The following is a 23,643-nucleotide window of genomic DNA, read 5'->3' as shown; positions in this document are numbered from 1 at the left end:
ATGATGTTAATGAGGGAGGATGGGTGGCAGTTGTGCTAGTAAGGCAGGACTCAGTCTACAAGACTGGATTGTGTCCTGACGCAATCTCTTGAGATGTAAAAGAGAGAAGTGAGCAGAGAGACAGGGGGACCTCACACCTACTAGAAAGCAGTGCCAGGAGCAGAGCGTGTCCTTTGGACCCGGGGTCCCTGAGCGGAGAAGTTCCTAGTCCAGGGGAAGATTGATGAGAAGGCCTACAGAGAGAAAAAGACTTCCCCTGGAGTTGACGCCCTGAATTTCGACTTTTAGCCTACTTTACTGTGAAGAAGTAAGTTTCTGTTGTAGCAGCACTAGATGACTAAGACAGTATGCCAAGTGCCTTTTTGAGAAAAGAGGAGCATACAATTAGGATAAGAGTAAAAGTTTTATGCAAGCGAGTATACAGAAATGCATCTGGAGCTTTGAATACCACACTGGGGAGTCTTAACCCTGTAGGTAATGGAGAGCCCTAAGGGGCTTTAGGAAATTGTGCTTTAGGAAGTCGTGAGTAAGCTGATGTTTTCTTGCAAAGAAGCTGAATCTCCCACCCACACCAAGGTGTGGGGAGGGAAAAGAGACAGTCACATCCCTACAGGAGGGTTGTTGCTGCACCCATCTGAGACAGAAATCTTAGCTACAGGGGAAACATCAAAATTAAACAGCTGTGATCAGGAGAAAAAAAATTATTCAAAACCTTGAAAGTTCAATTTTCTTCCTTTTAAGCTCTTATGAGAATCACCAGTTTTAAACTCAAGACAGTAAAAATCCTAGGTAAGAAAATGAACCCAGAACTCTGCCAACCAGATCGAAGTAAAATTGCAACATGTTCTCTACCGCAGGCAGGAATGTTTGTTTGCTTTTCTGTCAGCAATCTTAAATCCACATCCTCAATGGCTGGATGTGGATTTAAGTGGACCCAAAGTTTGCTCCTACCAAAGCTTATGCCCTTGCTACTCCAGATGGGGTCCTTGAACCAGCAACATTAGCATCATGTGGGAGCTTGTTAGAAATGCAGATTGGAAAAAAAAAAAAAAGACCAGGCTTGCTAGTCTGACAGAGACTGGAGAAACCCTGAGAGTATGGTCCCTGGGTACCCTTTTAACTCAGTACTGAAGTCACTCCTGAGGTTCACCCTTCAACCAAAGATTAGGCAAGTCTATAGGGCCAACGATAACACATATGAGGAACGTGCTTTGTAGTTTAAGCATATGTACAAGACTAATGGGCACACCAGCCCCAAAGCAAAGACGAGAAGGCCGGAAGGGACAGGAAAACTGGACAAATGGAAAAAAGGGACCCAGGGTGGAGAAGGGGAGACTGCTGACACATCGCAGGTTGGCAACCAATGTCACAAAACCATTTTCATGTTAACTGTTTAATGAGAAACGAATTTGCTCTGTAAACTTTCATGTAAAGCACAATTAAAAAAAAAAAAAAGAAGAAGAAATGTAGATTGGCAGACTCTCCTCCAGACCTACTGATCAGAACATGCATTTCTAAGATACCCAGGTGTGTCTTGTACATTAAAGTTTGAGAAGCATTGGGTTACACCAGGCCTTCAGATCCTTGGCGTTCTCCACAACCAGAGAAAGTCAGAGCTGGACCAACCTCTTCATGGAGCTAATGAGGAAGTGAGGCTCAGAGAGAGGAAAGAGCTGGCTTTTCCAAAGTCACAGAACTAGTAAGTATAATTGGGATAGTATAGTTAATAATAGTATACCATATAGTATAACAAAGAAGAATAATCTTTATAGCTAGCTAAGGGTGAAACACATTTAGAGGCAGATTATCCAATAAGCAAGGTAAACGTGGGTTTACTTGTGGGTACTTACTAATCTGCAGTGAAAAATTTCACATTTTTCACCACATGCTTCCTTACTAATCTGCAGTGCACAATTTTTGTGAAATTGTGCACTACAGATTAATAAGTAAGCCCATGCTTATGTGCTTACTGGGGCATGAAAATGTGCACTACAGATTGGTAAATAAGCACCAGTAAACCCGTGCTCACCTTGTTTACCGGGTAATCCGTCCTTGTCAGGGTCTGTAAATTTGAGAAGAGGTTTGATTCTGTAGGAAGGTGCTGTGGGGTTGGAAATAGATGCCAGCCATACCTAGAAGCAGAATCTTTGATGCGGTGGGAAAATGTGAAATTGTTCACTAAGATGATCCGGTAAGCAAAGTAAGCACAGTGCTTACCTTGTCTATTGGATAATCTGCCCCTGAACACAGTGTATCGAAAGCAGCCCTGATTTTGGAATCAACCCTATGTTTAACACTTACAATCCAGGTGGGCCAAATTAATGTACTTCTCTGAGCCTCATTTTCCTCTTCCGAAAAAATAGGAACATTAAGACCCACTGATAAAGATGTCAGGGTTAAATGGAATAATGTATATGGAATACTTAACATGGACCAGGTACTCAATATCTAGTCACTAGTATATTTTAGAGACAGACCAGAACCCAGACCTTCAGACTCCCACCTAGTGTCTTTTCTTCTAATTACAGAGTCTTAACCCCAGGTCCTACCATAGGGCACAGCTTTGGAATTGAGCAGGAGGCCCTTCCCTCTGCAGGATGGCAGATTCTTCTGTGCGCTCCCTCAGCACTTGGTCCTTTCCTCTCTTGTGCCATGTGGGCACACCTACAATGTCTGATTTCTTTTTCTGCCTTCCCCACTAGCATAAGTTGCCTTACAGGAGAGACTGTGTCTTTTATCTCCGTATCCCTTGAGCACATCATAGTACCTGGCAGATGGAAGGAGTGAGGGAAGGAAGTAAAGAAGTGAGAAAGGAAGGAAGGAGGGAGGCGGAGAGGGAGGGAGCTAGGAAGATGTTGGGTGTTGGAGGGCAACCATTTTACAGCATGATGGATTCATTCAGAGAAATAGCTTGACAGTATGGAATTCATCTTTTTATGACTGTGACAACACTAATACATTTATTTCCCTTCTGAAATTAACTTTCTAATATTAAGAAAGGTCAAAATGAACTGCGGCAAAATGAGACATTTTGTCATTTTTAACAACTTATACCAAAGCAGACTGTCAGATTAAAGGGGTCACCATTTTGAGGTCTAAACGCTGGTGCTGATTGCATAATCAGAGCTAATGCTTGTCACTCTGCCCTTCTCTGCCCACACACCTCCAACAGTTCCCTTTGGCCAAAATGATGAAACTCAAATAAATATTCCTGGTATTCTGAAGTCCTTTAGAATCTGATGACTTTTTTTTTTTTTTTAATCTATCTCTTCCCCAAAGAGACTCTCTACACCAGCCAGACCCACTCCCTTTCTGCTGTTCTCCTCCTCCTACATGTCTTTGCTCACTTCATGTGTCTTACCTTCACTGGCGTCCCTCCTACCGTGTGCCCATGGGGATTCTTTCTCCACCCAACTCATCTACACCACTGACTGGCTCCTGGTTTCTCAGGACTTGACTCATTCTGGTCCTGAGTCTGCCACTTCTGCTCTTTTAGCCTTGGGTTGGCCCTGACCGTGGCTTGATCCTGATTACTCTCTGCTTCTTCTACACCTTGTTCTGCCTCACTCTCTGTTCCCTCAGAGGTATTTGAGAAACATTTGATGGCCTATGGAGGGATCCCAAGTTTGAGTGCTTTGTTAAGGGAGGAGAGTATAGTGATGACCCTAGACCCTCTGCCCTGCCCCTCCCTCTCCTCTCTTCTCTAAATCATTAATCTGTGTGCTTAGCTCTGGGCCACCTGGATTCAGAAGAACTAAGCTTGAACCCTGACTCTGTCCTTTGGGAAAGCTACTTAATAACTGTACACCTCAGATTCTCCATCTGTAAAATAAAACAATAATCCCTACCTCACAACATTGCAGTGAGGGTCAAATGAATGCTTGTGTGTGAATGTGCTCTGAAACTACACATCTCGGTGGCATACTAGTGAAAATTTATTACAACAAGACCTAGTGACAAAACCTACATGCATGTGCTCCCAGTCCAATGGAACTCACGGGGCCTGACTTTGAGTCCCAGCTCTCCCAGCGTCTTACTGTGTGAGCCTTTTCCCTGCCCAGGGTGTAAGTTTTCTCTTTACAAAACAAAGGGTTAGGTTGGTGCACCTCTCCAGTTTCTTCCAGCTCTGAAGTTTTCTGACTCTAACCTGGGGCAAAGTGAGCTCTAAGATTCAGAGGTCAGAAACAAGTTATTAATTCAAGGTAAAAAGTGGCCAAGTCCAGAGAAGTTAAGTATCTGTACATTCTTAGGCTATGCTCACAATCTGTGGGTAAAGAGGAGACATCCTACACCTCAAACTTTCTTAACTTCATTAGTACTAGCCTGCCATACTTAAGACTCAGCTCCTAATTTACCTGGTATGTTCAATCTATAAAATTCATTTTGAACATCTCAAACCAGAGCATTCAGTACAGTAGTGGGTGGGGTGCAGGTTCCCAAAATAATGTAATAAATCTGGCATATTCATTTATAATGTCAATTTAACCTAAAGATAATGGGGGTAATTCTAAATTTTTGTTCTTAAAGGGTGCCATTGTATTCAAGAAAAAGCTAAATCAACAGAGCCCCTCTTTTCTAGTGGGGGCACTTGCATGTCTTTTAAAGATAAAACAAGAGATTTCCAAGAACTACTGAGCCCCTGCTGGCGGCTTTGCCCTGGGGAGCAAACCCTCCTCCTCTGCACTGGGATCATGGGCCTCGGAATCAGGCACATCTGTCTTTCATTTCCAACTCAGCTACTACTAGTTGTGTGACCTTGCAGGTCCCAACCACTTTTCATTGGCTCTTGCATTCAACTGATGTTTTACTGATGCGTTCAGCACTGTGCCCTGTGCAAGAGAATGCAGAGGTGACTAAACTATATTTTTATCCTTCATGGAGTTCACAGTTGAGTAAACAAGCATACAAACAGATCAATGTATGATAAATGTATGCACTAGGAGAGATGGTGGTGGATGGCAGGGGTCAGTCACTGAGAAACAGGGACAACAATGCAAATTTCATACTGCTGTTACATGGATTAGATGAGACAATGTGGTAGAACACCGAGGACAAAGTCCAACACTTATTAGATGCTCAATAGATCTCACTCAGTGCCTTCCCCCTTTCTCCTCAGAAGAGCTACTTTCGTTTGGCCCACCCATGCCAGAAGGTCCAGTCACATAACAAAGATGTCTATTAAAGAGCATGCCTTAGCAGTTGGAGGAGTTTTCAAGGTTACAAGCCTGGAGCTAAATTTTAACAGGAAGAAACCGTCCTCTTGTAACTAGGAGCCTTTAGTAAGTCAGCTCTCCCAACTGCTGAGTCTGCACTGGCGGCGCCAGAATTTAAAGAAAAGCTTTGACCTTGATGCGCCCTCAGGTGCAGCTGGTCACAGGGGGCATTTCCGTGGAAAGGCCTGAACTGCAAATCAGTGCACAGAATATGCCTACCTGGTCCTTGGTCTCCCAGAGAGCCAGTGTCCAAGAGCCTCTGTAAACCAAGCCCTGCCCCAAACCACTCCTTAGGTCTGGAATCACCCCCCGGGGTTTCTGGAGGATCACATAAATTGGTATTCACGTTAGAACCATCCTCACCATCACCGACCCTTACAGATTATAGCGAGTTGCCCCACCACATATGTGCACACATACCCAAACCCCAGGAATGACAGAAATCCACTTGCCTCTGAAGCTTAAACTGTAAAATCCACTCAGAATGCATTAGAACAGACAAATACAGAAACTCTAAGCTAGAAGGGCTCCCAAACCTAGAACTGTGCTGACCTTAACCCAATTAAAGGAATTAGCACAGATGAAGAAAGACTGTGTCAAAGATGGGGGCTGGGAAGTGGGGCGGGGAAAAAGAGTCAGGGAAGCAGAGATGAAGGTTAGGACTTGCTCCCAGTCTGTCTGTTAAGGCCTACTTGCAGTGACTATTTCAGTAATCAGAGCTATAGCTGTTTTAAAAATGCTACAGTTTAAAGATGGAGTGATGTAATATTGTTCTGAAAACTCCTTTGTGAAATTAACACTGAAAATGTATCTATTGTATATTACTAGACTTGAGCTAATAATAAGAATAAATGCTAACATTTATTGAATGCTTATAATTTATCAGTTTTACAAAATACCACATACAAGCGCAAAGTGCTTTCTATGTAGTGTCTTTTTTAATCCTCACAACATCTCTATGAGGAGATGCTACTACCCCATTTTACAGATAAGGCTACAGATAAGGCTTAGAGAGGTGAGGTGACTGACAGGTAAAGCCAGAATTGGAGGCTGGAGACAATTTGATTCCAGAGTCCTTGCTCTTAACCCCTAGGAGATTACAGGATTTGCCTTCAGTCCCTCCTGCTGACAGAGCAGTGCTTGAAGGTCAAAAACATAACATACTGAGAAAGGACCAAAGTAGGAAGAAATTTGAGTTTGCTTTGGGAAAGGGATGGGAAAAGTCTCTATTATGCTTACAAAGAGGAGGAGGAGTTGGAAGACTTCCTAGGACATCAGGAGCCTGGATATGGGATGCTTTCTGTGACAAAAGAAGTTTTGAATGGAGAGGGGTAGAGATAAGATGGATGGATGGATGGATGGGTGGATGGATGGATGGATGGATGATGGAAGGATAAAGGATAGGAGGATGGCTACTTAGCAAGATAGATAGATAGATGGGTATTGGATGATCCCAGCTTTCTTCTATAATGTGGGCTTGGCTGGCTTCATGAGGCTCTGTCACAGAGGTTGACCCAGAACCAAGCAGTTGACTCTGATGAGTTTGGTTCTGTTTTATAAAATAAGGCCCCTCCTCATATCTGCCACCACCCACCTGACTGCACTGGTGGTGCCAGGATTTAAAGAAAAGCTTTGCCCTTGACATGCCTGGACTTGTTGTACTGTGGTGGCTTGTGTCTTGCTATGATGCTGGAAGATATGCCACCACGGTGGACAGGTTTTAGCAGAGCTTACAGACTAAGATACACTATGAAGAAAGGCCTGGCAATATAATTCCAAATATTAGCCAATGAGAACCCTATGAATCACAATAGAATATTGTCTGATATAGTGCTGGAAGATGAGCCACTAGATTGGAAGGCACTACACAATAACCACAACAATGGACTCAAATAATGTATAAATGTTCTGTTATACGGAAGGTCACCATGGGTCAGAGCTGACTGAATGGCAACTAACAATGACGACCTCACATCTGGGCGGCCAAGTTATTAAAATCATAGCCCTCTCCTCTTATAATTATTTCCAATTATAAAGTTAACACATACTTGTGAAAAACTGTTGGAAAATACATAAAAAAAAAAAATCAGAAAAACTCTACTACCCAGAAGTACCACTGTTAACAGCTAGTTTCCATCCATTCTTTGTGTGTGTGTTTTAAACCCAGTTGTTACGTATGTCTTAACATATAACACATGTGCAACTTTGTCTTCTGCTTTTTTTCACTTAAAATTATAGCATAAGCATTTTTACAATATTATAAACTGTTCATAAACATCCATTATATGAATCTGTCATGATTCACTTAATCAGTTTCCCACTGTTAGGCATTTAGATTTTTCTCGGGTTTTCACTATTTATAAATAATGATGCTGTGAACTTTTGTGTGTGTGTGTGCGTGAACCCTTATTCACACTTCAGATCAATTCTTTAGTCCGGGTTTCTAGTGCTGCAATTGCTGGCTCAAAGCTACAAACACAACGGTATATTTTAAATCCCAGAAACTCATAGCAATTTTCTTTTCTTCTCTTTTTTATTGTGTCTTCCCTGCTCCCTGAAGGGTAGTTCTACGTGGCTTTCATGATGAAGTCCAAGCTTCCTGGGGCAGCCCACAGGGCTCTCTATAACTGCCCACTGCCTACCACCCAGCCTTGACCCCTGCTCACCTTCCCCACTGCTGCCCCAAGGCAGCTACACCAAGCTCCTTGGAATTCCCTGAGTACGTTCAGCTGTTTAATACCTATGTCTTTACACATGCTGTTTCCCCATATCTAATGCTTTCGCCCCAGTCTTTGTCTAAACAACTCCTGTTCTTTCCTTAGAACTCATCTCAGAGCACTGCTCCCCCAGGAAGCATTGTGTGACCCCAAGCCTAGTTCAGAAGACTCTCCTTTTCCCATGACATTCAGAGCCCTTCTCTATCATAACACTTACTACTCTGTGTTGCAATCATTGATTTACTTCATCTGGGGCTCTGGACCAGCTATTTACAAACTTTCTATGGCTAAGGAATCCTTTATTCAAACGCATTCCTTATATTATTAACAGTTAACTTTTTAATTTTTTTTTTAATATATGATGCGCTTGGTACAGTGTCTTAAGCAAGTCACATGTATCACTTCATTTGATCCCTACAAAAAACTCTTAGAAATGAGGAAACTGAAGCTTGGAAAGGTTAAGCGACCTGTCTGACCTGTCCAAGGAAGGGAGCACAGCTATAGAGTGTTGAATTGGGATTTAAACTCAGGCCTGAACCTGAGCCCTTAACCACAAAATTATATGGCTCTGGATAAAACCGAGAGGCGCCCCATGTGAAAGGGTTCCTCAGACCCCTGCAATTTTTTTCTGAACATAGTTTAAAAACCACTCTATTCTAGATCGTCAGTAGACCATTTCTCATTTGCCTTTGTATTCTGGTGTACAGTGCCTGGGTTCAGGAAATGTTCCTTGAAAGTATGAATGATTGATTTCTTCCTTGGCAGGTTATAGGGAGTTATTCTTTCACCTATACCCTTTGCTGGCTTTGAAGTAAAAGCAAGTAATCTAAGTCCGGAATGACCTTGGGTGGGATAATCTCAAGGCTCATTGGCCAGAAGCTCAGACTGAAGGCCAGACTGTGCCCAGGCTGAGAAGACTTGTCACAGTCAGACACCTGGGATGAGCCCAGGGGTTGGCAGGTGGGCATTAGTACTTGGGGAGGATAGGGGGCAATTTCTTGATGAAAGGTTAAACAGTTCAGTCCTTGCTGGAAGCAGTGATTAGTCTGGTCCCTTTCATCAGAATTCAGCTCTCTCCACCACGGTAAATAATGGACTAATTAGGCATCTGGCTTACTTGATTTCCCATGGCTAAGGCCAATTTCTGAAATGCAGTATGCTGTTTGATGTACCAGCATGAATTCATCCTGGGCTCCAGAGCCTCCCAACAGCAACAACCAAAAATAACTCACGGAAAAGTTCCACGCATGTCGAACACAAAACACCCTAAAATATAACCTGCATTCTGTTATAGGCCTGCTCAGCTGAATCCCGAATGGAGTAACAGGCTATATGCAGACCCCAACCTGCTCAGGCCAGGGGCACGGAAAGGGAGGAGTATGTGGAAGGGATAAGAAATGGATGGGGTAGGTTAACTGGAAAAGTTCCTTGAAGAGGTGGCTCAGAGGTAAAATATACAGAAGAAAAACTGTAGTGGTGGGATGAGTTGAAAGAGGTTATTCCAGGGGTGTCAGGCTACCCACAGACACTCCTCTTTAACTCATTGTGGCCTGGATAATTGGGTAACTATAGGATAGGGAAACTGGGGAAGCCACTTGGTCTAACTTAGAAACCAGGGTGAAGTAGAATAGACACTTACAGTTGAGAGAGGGGGTGAAAAGAAAATTTCAGAAGCTGTGGGTTTGTGATGGAGATCCTACTCAGCTGGACTCAAACATCTCAGAATTTCCAAATTTGTAAGCTTGAGAAAGGATTCCACATGTGGGAGCTCCTTGTGACGGGGCAGCAGGGGCAGAAAATGAAAGAAAGAGGATGAGTCAATGGAAATGCAATACAATGTGAGAGAAGGGGGCAGTCTGAAAGCTGAGAGTGCAATGGCTTTCACTGCGATGTCTCAATCTTATCTTGCTGGGAAACAATGGGTCGGATGAGGTAGCTACCAAGATTTCTCCAAACACTCAGCAAGTGCCTACTAAGTGTTGGATTCTGCCAGGTGATGGAGATACAGGATGAATCAGACAGAGAACCTGCCATTGAGAAGCTCACATGCTAAAGGAGGCAGACAGGAAAACTATCACTAAAATGTTGCATAATGTGTGCTTTAACCGCGGGGTGTACCCAGCTCTGCAGGATGCCTGTAGGAATCCAAACAGCTATGTACCCTTCTGGAGAGAATGTGTTTTAATCAATCAACTGCTCAACACGTTCTCCCCAAGCTACTGCAGAGTGCCTGGCCCTGCCCAGGGCAGCAGAGAAGTGAAGGAAGATCCTTTGCACTGAGGGGTTTGCCATTTAGCCGCAAAAATAGAACCTACAGCCAGAGGAGATGGTAGTACAGCACCAAGCACATGGACGACACTTTATAAATGTTCACTAAGATGAAAGAAGCAAAGTCTATTAATAGTAATAGAAAAACAAAGAAGTGAGAGCTCACTGTGGAACACAGTGTTTAAGAAAAGCTTCTTAGAGAAGATGGGCCTGGAGGTGGGTTCTGAAGAATAAGTAGGAGTTTGAAAATGACTTAGTGTGTCATTTTGGCTTACAGTATTTTTTCTTCTCTGTCACAACTCAGCAAATTCATATCCACTCTTCAAAACTCTGTTCATGTGTTAATTCTAGGGCTTAATGAGGGGATTTCTTCTTTCCTGCCTGCCTTTCCACTCTCTCTTCCAACACAAGTTCATTGAGGGTCTGTGCCCTGTGCTGTGTAAAAAAAATCCATTGCTGTTGAGTTGATTTCGACTTTTAGCAACCTATAGAATAAAGTAGAACTGCCCCATAGGATTTCCAAGGACAGGCTGGTAGATTCGAACTGCTGACCTTTTGGTTAGCGGCTGAGCTCTTAACCACTGCGCCACCAGGGGCGAAGTCCATGCCCTCAATGGGATCACAATCTATGGGAGCTGGGGATGTGTGGGACAGTGAGATAAATGCTGTAAGAGGCAAACACATAAAATAATTATAGCACTAGTTTTCCAACACCTACTACTGAAGGTTGTTTATCACATATGGTCCCTGAGTGGCATAAATGGCTAAGTGCTCAGCTACTAACCAAAAGCTAATGGTATGAATGCACCCAGAGGTGCCTCAGAAGAAAGGCCTGGCAATCTACTTCAAAAGATCACATCCATTGAAAACCCTATGGAGCACAGTTCTACTCTGAAACACATAGGGTTGCCATGAGCTGTAAATGACGGCAACTGTTTTTGTTTTTGTTTTTGTTTTAATATACATACTGTATCATCTAATCTTGACAGAAATCCCATGAGGTGAATACTGTTATTCCCATTTTACAGATAGGGAACATAGAGAGTTTAATTGATCTGGCTCAAGGGGAACTTTCCAGAAGCTTTGCTAATCCCTATGCAGTTGAAATGATATGTATCTAGTCAGTTGGTGAAAGGTATTCAGAGTCTTTTGGGATAAAAACATGTTACAGAAATTGAAGGGAGCAACCAACTCAACAGGAATATTGCGCTGAAATGAGAGATCCATTTCCCCAGATTGCTCTCTGCCAGAGAGTTCAAGTTATAATCTAGAGAGTTAGAAAAACTATGCCTTTTATCCCAGGTTGGAGAAGTTGCCCTTTAGGGAAAAGAAAAAAAATTTCTCTTTAAATGCCTTGAAGTTTCATAAACCATCTCAAATTGTTGTAGGAAAAACTGTAAAAATTTCATGAACCCAAAGCACGCTGTGTTCTCAGAGCCCCTGTACAATATTGCATTTACTTCAAGTCTTTAGCCCCATGTTGAACCTTTTTCCCCAGTGGCTATTTACTGATTTCCTGGACCATGTTGGTAGGAGTGGAAAAATATTTGAGTAGTCCTAAGTGTGTGCTTGGAGCCCTGGTGGCGCAGTGGTTAAGAGCTCGGCTGCTAACCAAAAAGTCAGTAGTTCGGATCTACCAGCTGCTCCTTGGAAACCCTGTGGGGCAGTTCAGCTCTGTCCTATAGGGTCGCTACGAGTCGGAACCACTTGATGGCAACAGGTTTTTTGGTTTTTCTACCCCAGGGCGATAATCCTCCCTCACCTTTATAAAACACTTTACATCCACATACATGAGATCTCTACAACTGGCAAGGTAGGCTAGTCAGGGATTGTTCTTCCCCTTTAATGTATAGGCACACTGAGGTTTAAGAAACTAACATTTATGGCATATCTGCCATGGGTTAAACACCTCCATAGACATTCAATCCGGCTGCCCTTCCCTAGCAGCAGCCAGGGCTTTTGTGCCCTGTCATAGAAATCCTGGCCATCAGTGGATCATGCACTATAACCAACAGACACTCCAGACTGTTGGGGCCAGAAGGGCCATTTGGAGATGATCCTTCAACTCCTACAATGTACAGCCGGCCCTCCATATCCCAGGGTTCCACATCCGCAAATTCAACCAAGCATGAATAAAAAAATTTTTTTAATTAATATAAAGACTTTTTTCCTTGTTATTATTCCCTAAATAACACAGTATAACAACTATTTACATAGCATTTACATTTTATTAGATATTATAAGTAATCTAGCAATGATTTAAAGTATACACAGGAGAATGTGCATAGGTTATATGCAAATACTACGCCATTTTATATAAGGGACTTGAGTATCCCCAGATTTTGGTATCTGAGTATTTCGGTATCCATGGTGGTTCCTGAAAAGGGATGAGACTTGCCTAAGAGCACCAAGCAAATCAGTGGTGGGGCCACTCAGGCTGGAAGTTAGTGTTCCCAGTCCCTCTTTGTGGATTGGATCCACACCCATGGAAGCAGCAGTCAAGAAATCAAATGATGCATTGCATTGGGCAAATGTGCTGCAAAAGACCTCTTTAAAGTGTTAAAAAGCAAAGATGTCACCTTGAAGACTAAGGTGCGCCTGACTCAAGCCATGGTGTTTTCAATCACCTCGTATGCATGTGAAAGCTGGACAATGAATAAGAAGACCGAAGAAGAATTGACACCTTTGAATTATCACGTTGGTGAAGAACATTGAATATACCATGGACTACCAAAAGAATGAACAAATCTGTCTTGGAAGAAGTACAGCCAGAATGCTACTTAGAAGCAAGGATGACAAGACTATGTCTCACATACTTTGGATATGTTATCAGGAGGCATCAGCTCCTGGAGAAGGATATCATACTTGGTAAAGTAGAAGGCCAGCGAAAAAGAGGAAGACCCTCAATGAGATGGATTGACACCGTGGCTGCAACGACGGGCTCAAACACAACAACAATTGTGACCATGGCGCAGGAACTGGCAGTGTTTCGTTCTGTTGCACATAGGATCACTGTGAGTCAGAACCGACTCAATGGCACCTGACAACAACAATCCCTCTTGCTGCCACAAAGAAAAGCCCACACAGTTTTAGCTGTTCCCTGCAGGGAACCCCTGGGATAACGAATTCCATAAACATGGGAATAGAATAAACGTTTGGGAACACACAGTCCAGATACCAGAGTCCCTGAGTCCTCACTGGGACGGTCTATAAATGCCCTAAAAAAACAGAACAAAAAAAGTTGCTGATGAGTCAGTTCTGACTCATGGCAACCCCCTGTGTTGCAGAGTAGAACTATGCTCCATAGGGTTTTCAAAGCTATGATCTTTCAGAAGCAGATTGCCAGGCCTTTCTTCCAAGGCACCTCTGAGTGAATCTGAACTGCCAATCTTTCAGTTAGTAGCTGAGCACTTAACTGTTTGTGCCATCCAGGGACTCCACAAATGCATTGTGGAGTTGCGTTTTCAACTGGGGTAGGGGGGCCCTGCCTTCTCCCAGGGGGTGATAAACGTCATGAATAGGGGGACAAGAATGATCCCCTCCCAAATGCCATCACTGTGGCCTCTTGCTCTCCTAGTTTACCTCTAAGTTTATATGTGGGGTTGGGAGTAGGAAGGGGAGCTCCCTCGGCCTTCTACCCCTCGTTGCATCATATGCCATTCCCAAGGTTGTGTTTACCCCTTCCACCAGCAAGGCTCTCCTCCCAGCCCATGGACTGAAAAGGCTGTCAGGTATGAACACTCAGATGTCCCCAGATTCTGATTTGGAGTTGGCATCTCAGAGTTATCCATGCGGTGACCCAATGAAATCCTTGCTCACCTTAAGAGCAGACCTCATGGGCCATTTCCTCCGAGTATGCAATTTTGAATGAATGGGGAAACTGTGCTTGGCTGTACGTTTTTGTATCTATCCTTCGCGTGATTATGTGTAACTATATACTTGTCTGTGTATCTGTTTTTTATTTAACATGTTTGTGTTTTATCTGTATATGTATACTTCTGTTTAATGTAGGTGAATGTAAACATTTTCTACATGTTTCTATGCTGTTTGTGTGTGTGCGTGTGTTACGTATTGGTGTGAATGAGTGCTGGTTCTCTGTGCGTTGTTTGACCATGTCACAACTCTGTTTGTCAAGTAAATGTGTTATACTTTATTTATTTATTTGACAGAAAGAGAGCAGCTTATCTTGAGGACTACAAGAAGCAAGGAAGGGAAGAAAAAAAAAAAAAAACCAACCCTGTGTTGCTCTATTCTAAAAGCTGCTGTGTGTTGTTATGGCAGCTAATTTTCCTTAAAGGATTTAAGGAAATGGATCTGTCTAAAAGAGCTGCAGCCAAGTTGTTATAGCAACACACGCACCAGCTGAGGAGGGCCTTTCTCTTCCACAAAAAGGGAGAAAATCACTCCAGAATACAGAAATCTCTCAGAAAAGCAACACTTGGACTCTGAGGGACTCAGGGGGCAAAGAGAGGGGCAGAGGAGACTCATTCACCTCCCACAGTCAGATCTGTGGATTTGTCTTAGCAATAGCCCTTCCCATTCTTGAGCTCAGACCTTATCATCCTTCATATGGACTCTTGCAATAAGCACCTTCCTGGTCTCTCATCTTCCTACTGCTCTCACTTCCTTTGATCCACCCTCCACATTGCAGCCTTAGTAATTTTCTAAAGCATATATTCTTTATTCAGCTGTTCATTCATCATTTAACGTAATGTTCTCTGTGGTGCCATGTTCTGTGCTGGTTGCTTGGGGTGCAGAAATGAATAGGGCACATCCTTGAATAGCTTGCCAAGGAGCGTTGGTCTTTATCCCATAAGTAATGTGAGTCACTGAAAGGTTTTAAGCAAAGGAGAGAGACCTAATTGGATTTAAATTTTAGAATGACTCCAGGGTTTCTAGACTGGGGGTGAATGGATAGAAATACTATTCCTTCTCTCCCTTGCTCAAATGTTATTGATGGTTCTCCACTGACTACACTGGGTCTCAAGATTGAGAGAGGGGTATGTGCTAGAATATTCCTGACAAGTAACATTTTGTTCCATTGCCTTGATTTTTTTTTTTTTTACAGTCACAGTATTTAACTCAATTAAGAATCAACTTCAAAAAGGGCCCAAGACTTTGATTTTAATAGAAGGGAGAATTTGGCCATAGGAAGAAACTAAATTCCTTGGCCCAGTATTCACACTCCTCTAGGAGCTTCCTCACATTTGCCCTTCAGCTATTCCTCTTATGGCTCCCTGTCATAAATCCTATACACCAACCCCAGCAGCTGAGGTCTCCCACCTCCAGTCCACTGCTAGGCTCTTCCTGGGATGCCCTCTCTCCTTTCCCTGTAACCTCCCTCCTCCCCAGTCATAGACAACTGATGAAATCTTATCCATTCCTAAAGGCCTGGTCCAAAAGAAAATTCTCCAGCAAAGCTTCCTTGTCCCCCTCCCCCAAATTGGATTAATCTCCCCAGGTCCACCTTTCCAAAGCACTCCATTTGCGCCTCTATGATTACACACATTCCTGGCTGCCTTGAATTAAAATTGTCCATATGAGTCTGGCCTTGCTATCTGACTGTGAGCTCTTCCTGAGCTGCCACCCTGTCATATTAATCTCTGTAACCCCAGAGGTTATCCCAGGGTCTTGCACATGGTAGTGTTGAGACATGTGTGTTGCATTCAATTAACTAAGCATTTTAAAGTAAAATCTGCTTTTTATTTCCCTCCACCAAATGCTTCTCTCATAGTTTGATGCTAGTAGAGTTCAGATGGATGGTCCTAGGAAGCCCATCCATAAATAGACTTAGCTTTTAAGATCTCAACTGGATGTAAGTGTGAGACAAGGGCCCTGTATATGGCCTTGTGTGTAACTGACTCTGGTTGTATTACCAGTTGTATGATGTGAAGTCACTGTCATACTCTTTGGTGTATATATCAGGATAAAGTCAAATTCTCGTGGGTAGCAGGTCAGCTCTTACCTGAAAGGAGATGCCATTTCTGATGCTAATTACCTAGGGAAAAGGTAGAGCTCTTAGACCTAAAATCAAAGTGGGAAAGAAAGATCTAGATGTAGAGCAGAGTTGGAACCTGGCTCCCTGGTCTTAACCACCACTAATGGTACCAAAATGTCTAACAGCAGCTCCTGCATACATCAGACGGGTTAGGAACTAGGAAGGCAAAAGGGTCTGGGGGGCTAGGCCAGCCCTTGGTAGCCGGAGAGGGTTAATTTCAATAGTAAGTAAAATGGGTGAATACTGAGTCCAGGGTGTTGCAAGTTAGTGAAGACAATCAGAAACCTGTGTCATGGCAGCGAGAGTAGGTGATGCCATTTCAGGTTCAGTCCCCGGGAGTTTAGAAAATTCTTAGCAGGTTGCAGGAGAAGCCAGGGGAGTGTTTGTGTCCAGAGACCAGAGCCTTCATTAAAGGAGGGCACAGTGGTGGTGGCAGAGAAATAAGGGGATACTCCACGGGGCGGGGGTGGGGGGGGCGGTGAGATTGGGGATGGAGCCTAGTTCAGTTGCTCTTCTTCATCAGGCAAATCTTCTAAAACCAAATCTTGGAGGCTCTGGGTTTGCTTCATCTAGTCACTCAACATTCATCCAACATCTATGTTGAGCACCTACACAGAGACAGGTCCTGCTGGGTACCGGGGACTCTGAGATGAATCAGCCTCACTCTACCCTAGGGAACCTTTAATCACAACTCGTAACCAAGGGCCATGCTGCCCACAGGGAGCTATCATGGGAGTGGAACATGAAACACCTCACTGAGATCCAGTATAGTCCTCCGGGTGAAACACTCCTTTGTCAAGATCATCATTTAATATCCAATGTCTCTGAGAGGGGGTAAGGGTTTAGGGAGCACAGGGCTAGGAAAGCAGCCTTTGAAGTAAGCACAATCTCTTAACACAAGGACAGAAGACTCTTATTATCAGGTTAGAAGGACACAGAAGGGCTCATTCCAGGAGACTTACAATGCACCTCAGACATATCACTCCTGCCCAGCTTCAAACTGAGCATGTCTAAAGCTGGCTGCATCTCCTTGTCGCCACACTTGCTGTTCCTTCTGGGTTCTCATTTTAGAAAGGTCAATACCATTGACCCCACTATCCAAGCCAGTATCTTGGGTACCATCCAAGACTCCTCCCTCTCTGCTCAGCCACAGTCACTAAGCCCTTCATGTGTCCCTCTTCTTAATATCTCCAGACTCCTCCTCCTCCTTTTCAATCCCACAGCAATAGGTTTTAATGGTTTCCCAGCCTTTATCCTGGCTCTCTCCAAATTCATCCTCCTAACAAGCTCTAGAGGAATTTTTCTGAAATTCAAACCCGATCCTATCACTCACTTGCTTACAATCCTTCAGTGGCTCCCCATTCCCATCAGAATATAATCTAAATTTCTCTATGCATCCTAACTCCCCTCTGCTGGTCCATCTGCCCTGAGTACCAGCCACATTGGGTGACTTGCAGTCTCCTGAGTATGCCTCCCTCTGGAGGCAGACACACATGCTGTTTCCTCTGCCTAGAAACCCCTCCCTACCCTGGGCACCTTTGTGAATCAGTTCAAGTGTTGCCTCCTGGGTTGGGCTCCTCTTATGGGCTCCCACAGCTCTGTGTCTCCCTCCATAAATGCACCTACAACAGCTGTCTGTAAATGCCTGTCTCCCCCAGGCTGTGAGCTCCTTGGGGGTGGGCACCCGCTCTGGTATGTTTGTATTCCCAGTGCCCAGCACAGGGCCTGGCATACAGATGGAGTTCAGTGAGGAATGACACTCAGGTCATGGTGGGTCTCCCTGATTCTCTGCTTGTAGATTCTGTGGGCAGAAGTCCACGAGGATGGAAGGAATGAGGCTGTCAGCATTTGGAAACAAGTCCAGAAACTTCCCTAGCAGTTTAGATGACTCGGGTTGAGTGATTATGATTATGTAGGTGACAGTGAAGGTCAAGAGTAGAAACACATTTAAAGCTATTAGGGTAGATGCCTCCAGGTACTGCAGTGTTTGTAACTGGACACAGTGACACCTGAAGTCAATTCTGAACCAGATTCAAACAATGTTTGTAGGGGCTATGCTACATACCAGATACTGTGCTAGGTGCTTTCACATAGCTTATAAGTAGAGAAACCATATAATTTATCATTCAAACCAGAATGCTTTTAAGTGGAAGTATTAGTAAATATTCCAGAACAACATGTATGAACCACAGCTGCCCCAGGCAAGCCAAGACTTTTGACCACCCTAGCTATAGTTCCCACATTGTCCTTTTATTTATTTTTTAACCCTCGACACAGTATATAAGACTAAATTTCTCAGTATTTACTTGTTTAATGTCTATTTCTCCAGTAGACTGCAAGGGCTAGGGTTTTGTTCACTACTACAATCCCATTGCCTGGTACACAGAACTAGAACTACTCGATAAATATTTGTACTAGGAAAGGAGAGTGGGAGGGAGGAAGAGAGGGAGACAAGGGTGAAAGCTGAGATTCTATTCCAGGTCAGCTTGACTCATATATTACAGCTCTATGTCCTTGCTGGTGGCATCAAGGAGGTGGACTTTCAGGAGGAAAATGGCTAACACGACTAACTCAACATCCAACAAGCTGATGTTCAGCCTATTCATGGTCACAAAGATTTTCCTAATATCTGTGCAACTAAGTCTTGCCTGATGTATGCTCCATAACATGGCTGAGTAGCCTAGTTGTTTGTAAGCAAATCAATAATTTCTAATTGATGATGGCAGTGGCTGGCTGAGAACTCTTCCTCTTTAACAACCTCAATCCCTTCCCCTTTTTTCCCTCCCCATCCTCCCACCCCCTAGTCCTCTCCTTAAACATTTCATCTAAAACATCACATTGTTCAAAGGCTTCTACTCTATCACTCCTTCCAGCCCAGTATCTGCTCTTTCACCATGCCTCATCATTCCCTCTGTGCATAGCTGTTTTGTATCTATAAACCATATTACATTTGGCATAATAGAATTTACCATGTCCAATCCAATCCAATTCAATTCAACAAACAGTGAATGTTTACTCTCAGTCAGAACAGAAAAAATATAGGGCTGGTCTCTTTAAGAAGAACTTAGCAGAGGAAGGAGGCATCATGCTTCTGCCAGGGCCTGCAGTCAACATGAAGAGCTGGGAGGACAGAACCCAGCAGACTACATATACTTCCTGAGAAAATCAGAAGCAATTCCTCTCTGGAGGAAAGATGATCAGGATGGCATTGAGGGTTCAGGGAAATAATGGGATTTGGTGAGCACATTTAACATCTTCTTTTATAGACAGGGAGGATGAGCTGAAGAAGGAAGCAAATATACTTAAACTATGCTATATTACAAAATCCCTGACACAGCAGGTGGGGTCTATAAAAGGACCTAGGGAAGCAAAGTCCACGTAGGAGGATCAAGATAACAGATGAGTTTCATAACTAAGATAACTACATTTCACCCAAAGATTTGCTTTTTGTTAATCCTTGCTCTAATATATGCATCGGATTTTAAGTGCAAACCTCTGATCAGTATATACGTTGTTCTTTAATTCAGGATATTTTTGTTGACATCTTCAAAGAGAGTAAGTAGAATGAGTTATATTGGTGCATCTATGAAGTATCCCAACTTTGGGAACTTTCCAGTCTTAACAATAACCATCTATCACCTGATAGCAGTCAAGGGGTCATAAAGTCCATCAAAGCTGGAAGGGACTCAAATGTAATCTCACCAGAATGTCTTTCAAACAACTGAGTCTCCTCTATGCACCCTTTGTGACGGAGTGCCATTTAGCTTCAACTTGAACACTTTTAGTAAGGTCAAGCTCACAGCCCACACACCCACTCCATCCGCAGGCAGCTCTAATTGTTAAAAATTCAATTTCTCTATAGGTCCTGGAGCCCTGGTGGCTCAGTGGTTAAGATCTTGGCTGCTAACCAAAAGACTGGCAGTTCAAATTCCTCAGCCACTCCTTGGAAACTCTACGTGGCAGTTCTACTCTGACATATAGGGTCACTAGGAGCTGGAATCGACTCAACGGCAAAGGGTTTGGGTTTTGGTTATAGGCCCTACCTCTTCCATTGACCCCTGCCTGGAAAATGTCTGTCCTAATCTCTCTGATAGCTCTTCAGAAATAGAATGATTGTGTTCTTTCTCCTTTCTCTAAACTACAAAACCCAATGTCTTCTCCTATTTCTTACAGACAAGATCTTGCCCCTATAAGAAAACTTGATATCATACCCATTGTTCTGTTTGCCTAATTCCTGTTCTTTCTTCTGGAATAGTAGGCTCACCCCTCCCCCTCACACACACATTTCAACTATATAGTTCTAATAAGGTTGCCACGTCTTTACACACCCTTGCCTCCTGGGATATACTTGACTTGCCCAGAGGTGGACTTGTGCTCCAAGCTAGGCCAATCACAGTCTTCCCTGGAGATTTTTGAACTGGAAAATGACAGTAAATCACTCTCTACTGGTAGAAGCCACTGGATGTGACACTTGGCAGTCATGTTCCCTACATGTGAAGGAGGCCAGTCTACGGCCTTCAGTTATAGGTCATACCCCGGTACTCTTCTAATAAATTCTCCATTTTGCTTAAACTAGGTCCAGTTGTATTTCTTTTGCTTACAACCAACAAGCCCTGACAAATATGGGTATGCTCCAGTATATTTCCTTTGTCTCATGGGACCTCTACAACTGAACTCAATATTGGTGAGGGGGAGAGGGAAAAGAAGGGATTAGGAGCGGTACTTTAGCCTGTTAAATTCAGAGAGGAGCAGGCCTAGACCCTCCCTGTTGTGACTGTGTATTCCTGATTTGCAGCTCCTAGTGGGCTTTCCTGACTGTAATGGTTAATGTTATGTGTCATCTTGGCTAGGTATGATTCTCAGTGGTTTGGCAGACCCTGGACTGGGTACTCTCCCTTAATGTAATATAATGTAGTCACATTCCATTGATATGATCTGATGTGATCAGCCAATCAGTTGAAACGGGAGTTTCCTTGGGGGTGTGGCCTGCCTCCAGTATATAAATGGATGTTCTGGCAAACTTGCCCTCTCTCTTTTCTCGTCACGTAACCTCTGGTTCTTGGGATATAAGCCTGCAGAAGTCCCCAGCCTGCCTCCTGACCTACAGATTTTGGATTTGCAAACCCCTGCAACCCCATGAGCCAGCAGAGGCCTTCAGCTTGCCACCTGATCCATGGATTTGGGACTTGCCAGCCCTACAATTGCACAAGCCACTTCTTTGAGGTAAATCTCTCATTATATATTTATATATACATCTCACTGGTTTTGCTCCTCAAGGAACTCAGACTAAGACACCAGCGCAACTTGATGGCTTTCCTTTCCCAGATGAAACCCCAAGACCAGCAGCTGCTGAGTGTGTTCAGTTACTTACCGGGTCATTATACATCTGGATGATGAGTTGTTTCACCCCATGCAGAGTAGGGTGGGCCCACGGAGAGGGATCCAGCCAATGACGGTTCAGGTCAAATCCCATCAGAGAGCACCTAGAAAGCACCCAAAGTAGGCGTCAGTATAGATAGGACAAACCAAGCTTCTTAATTGCCCAAATATAGTTAGGTGTAGGAGTAGTAATTATGTCACTTACCTAGCATTTATTGTTTGCCAGAGACAGTTCTAAGCCCTTTACATGTATTAATTCATTCAGTGCTTTCAACGACCCTGTTATAATAATAATTATATTTATAACTACTACACATATTTATAACAACTATTATAATTCTCATTATACAGATGAAGAAATTGAGTCACTGAAAGGTTTAAAAATATTTCTGTTGAGCAGTCTCACTTCAGAGGCTGTGCTCAGAGACCCATAGACACATGCACATCTCCTACACAGTTGAGTAGAAAGAACTGCTCAAGTCAAAACCCTTGGTGTCCCCTTTATTCCTCTTTGTCTCATACCTACAGTTAATCTACTGTCTCTACCTTCAGAATACATCCAAAATCCAACCCGTTTTTTTATCATCTCCGCTGATACCACCTTGAGCTGGGACTAAGGTTCAAACCAAAAAAAAACACCACCCAAACCTGTTGCTGTCGAGTTGATTCCAACTCATAGCTACCCTATAGGAGAGAGTAAACTGCCCCATAGGGTTTCCAAGGTGCAGCTGGTGGATTTGAACTGCCGACCTTTTGGTTAGCAGCCGTAGCTCTTAATCACTGCACCACCAGGGCTCCAAAATATTGTAATAATCCTACTTGATCTTCTTGTTTCTACCCTTGCCCCCTCACCCCACATCCCATGCCCCATTCTCCACATAACAGCAAGAATAATCTTCAAACATAAGTCAGATTCTGTCCCTCTTCTATTCAAATGGTTCTCTGTTATACACACAGTAAAAGCTGAAGTCCTTAAAAAAGACTACAAGGACCCTCATGGTCCACCCTCTGTTAACTTCTCTGACCTCAGCTCCTACCACTGTCTCTTGTTTGGTCCGTGCCAGATACTGGCCTCCTCACTGTTCCTCCAAAACACCAGGTGGTTCCTACCTCCTGGCTTGTGCACAGGCTGTTCCTTCTGACTGTAGTTCAGACTGCTTAGGCATCAATCCTGATGTCACCTCTATTCTTGAATGAGTTATTTAAAACCACTTTGTGCTTCAGTTTCCACATATGTAAAATGGGAATAGTAATTCCCATCTGGAGTAATTCCCATCTGGAGGGCTCCTCTTCCTCCAGATATCTGAGTGATTCCTTCTCTCACTTATTTCAAGTCTTTGCTCAGAAGTGACTCATTCAGTGACGCCTACCCTAACCAACTTTTCTGTGCTTAACTCTTCCTTGGGTACATTAAATAACTTCACTAGGGTAAGTGCAGTTGTGACCTTTGTTTCTCCCCCTCTTCTTCCTCCTCCTCTTCTTTCTCCAGATCTGCCCAAATCCCTGCCTGTACTTGGGAAGGGATAACTCCTCCAGGACTCTGTCCCCATGCCTCTACCCCACGAGCCTTCACACACTGTAGGTTCTCTCCAGGCCAGCCCAAGCTGAGGTACAGCTTCCAGAAACACTGTGCTTGCTCACAATTCACATTATTCTTGTCATCTGGTCTCTTCTCCAGTCCATCCTCCTCTTGTCACAGAATGAGTTTTCTGCACAGATCTGCCCATCTTGCTTGCTTGATCAAGATTCATCTATGGCTCTCCATTGTCTATAGAATAAAATTCTGCTCTTTGCCCCAAATTCAAAACTGATGGTTGCCATATACCTCTCTTCTGTCTGCCCCCAAATGTCTCCTTTTTTCTCCTATATCCCTCTATCCTACTAGTTTATCCCCCCATCGTATCCTTCAGTCTACTCTCACTATTTCCTTAAGCAGTATGGTTTAGCCTCCTCTCAGTTTATTAAATTTGCATCTTCACCTTTCACCCTTATTAGCAAAATAAAGAACCCCACTGAGGACCCAGCTCTCCTTAAAGATGGTTGGGGTAAGGATGGGGGTAAGTAATAA

The 23,643-nt window shown here is 43.6% G+C and overlaps 1 protein-coding gene across 2 annotated transcripts in view; it reads right to left on the bottom strand.

Moving 5' to 3' along the window:
- AGBL4 (AGBL carboxypeptidase 4) overlaps positions 1-23,643 on the bottom strand; it is a 1,625,978-nt gene that overhangs the window by 86,854 nt on the left and 1,515,481 nt on the right. For both annotated transcript variants that reach the window (XM_012554276.2, XM_023727093.1), the window contains exon 9: positions 21,568-21,679. In XM_012554276.2, the coding sequence (XP_012409730.1) occupies positions 21,568-21,679 (112 nt within the window). The remainder of the gene's footprint in view (positions 1-21,567; positions 21,680-23,643) is intronic.

Source organism: Trichechus manatus, unplaced genomic scaffold, assembly GCF_000243295.1.
Source record: "Trichechus manatus latirostris isolate Lorelei unplaced genomic scaffold, TriManLat1.0 scaffold00015, whole genome shotgun sequence".
NCBI classification, from domain to species: domain Eukaryota; kingdom Metazoa; phylum Chordata; class Mammalia; order Sirenia; family Trichechidae; genus Trichechus; species Trichechus manatus.
Note: the sequence above shows the minus strand (reverse complement) of the source record. Positions and strands in the feature narration are given on the sequence as shown.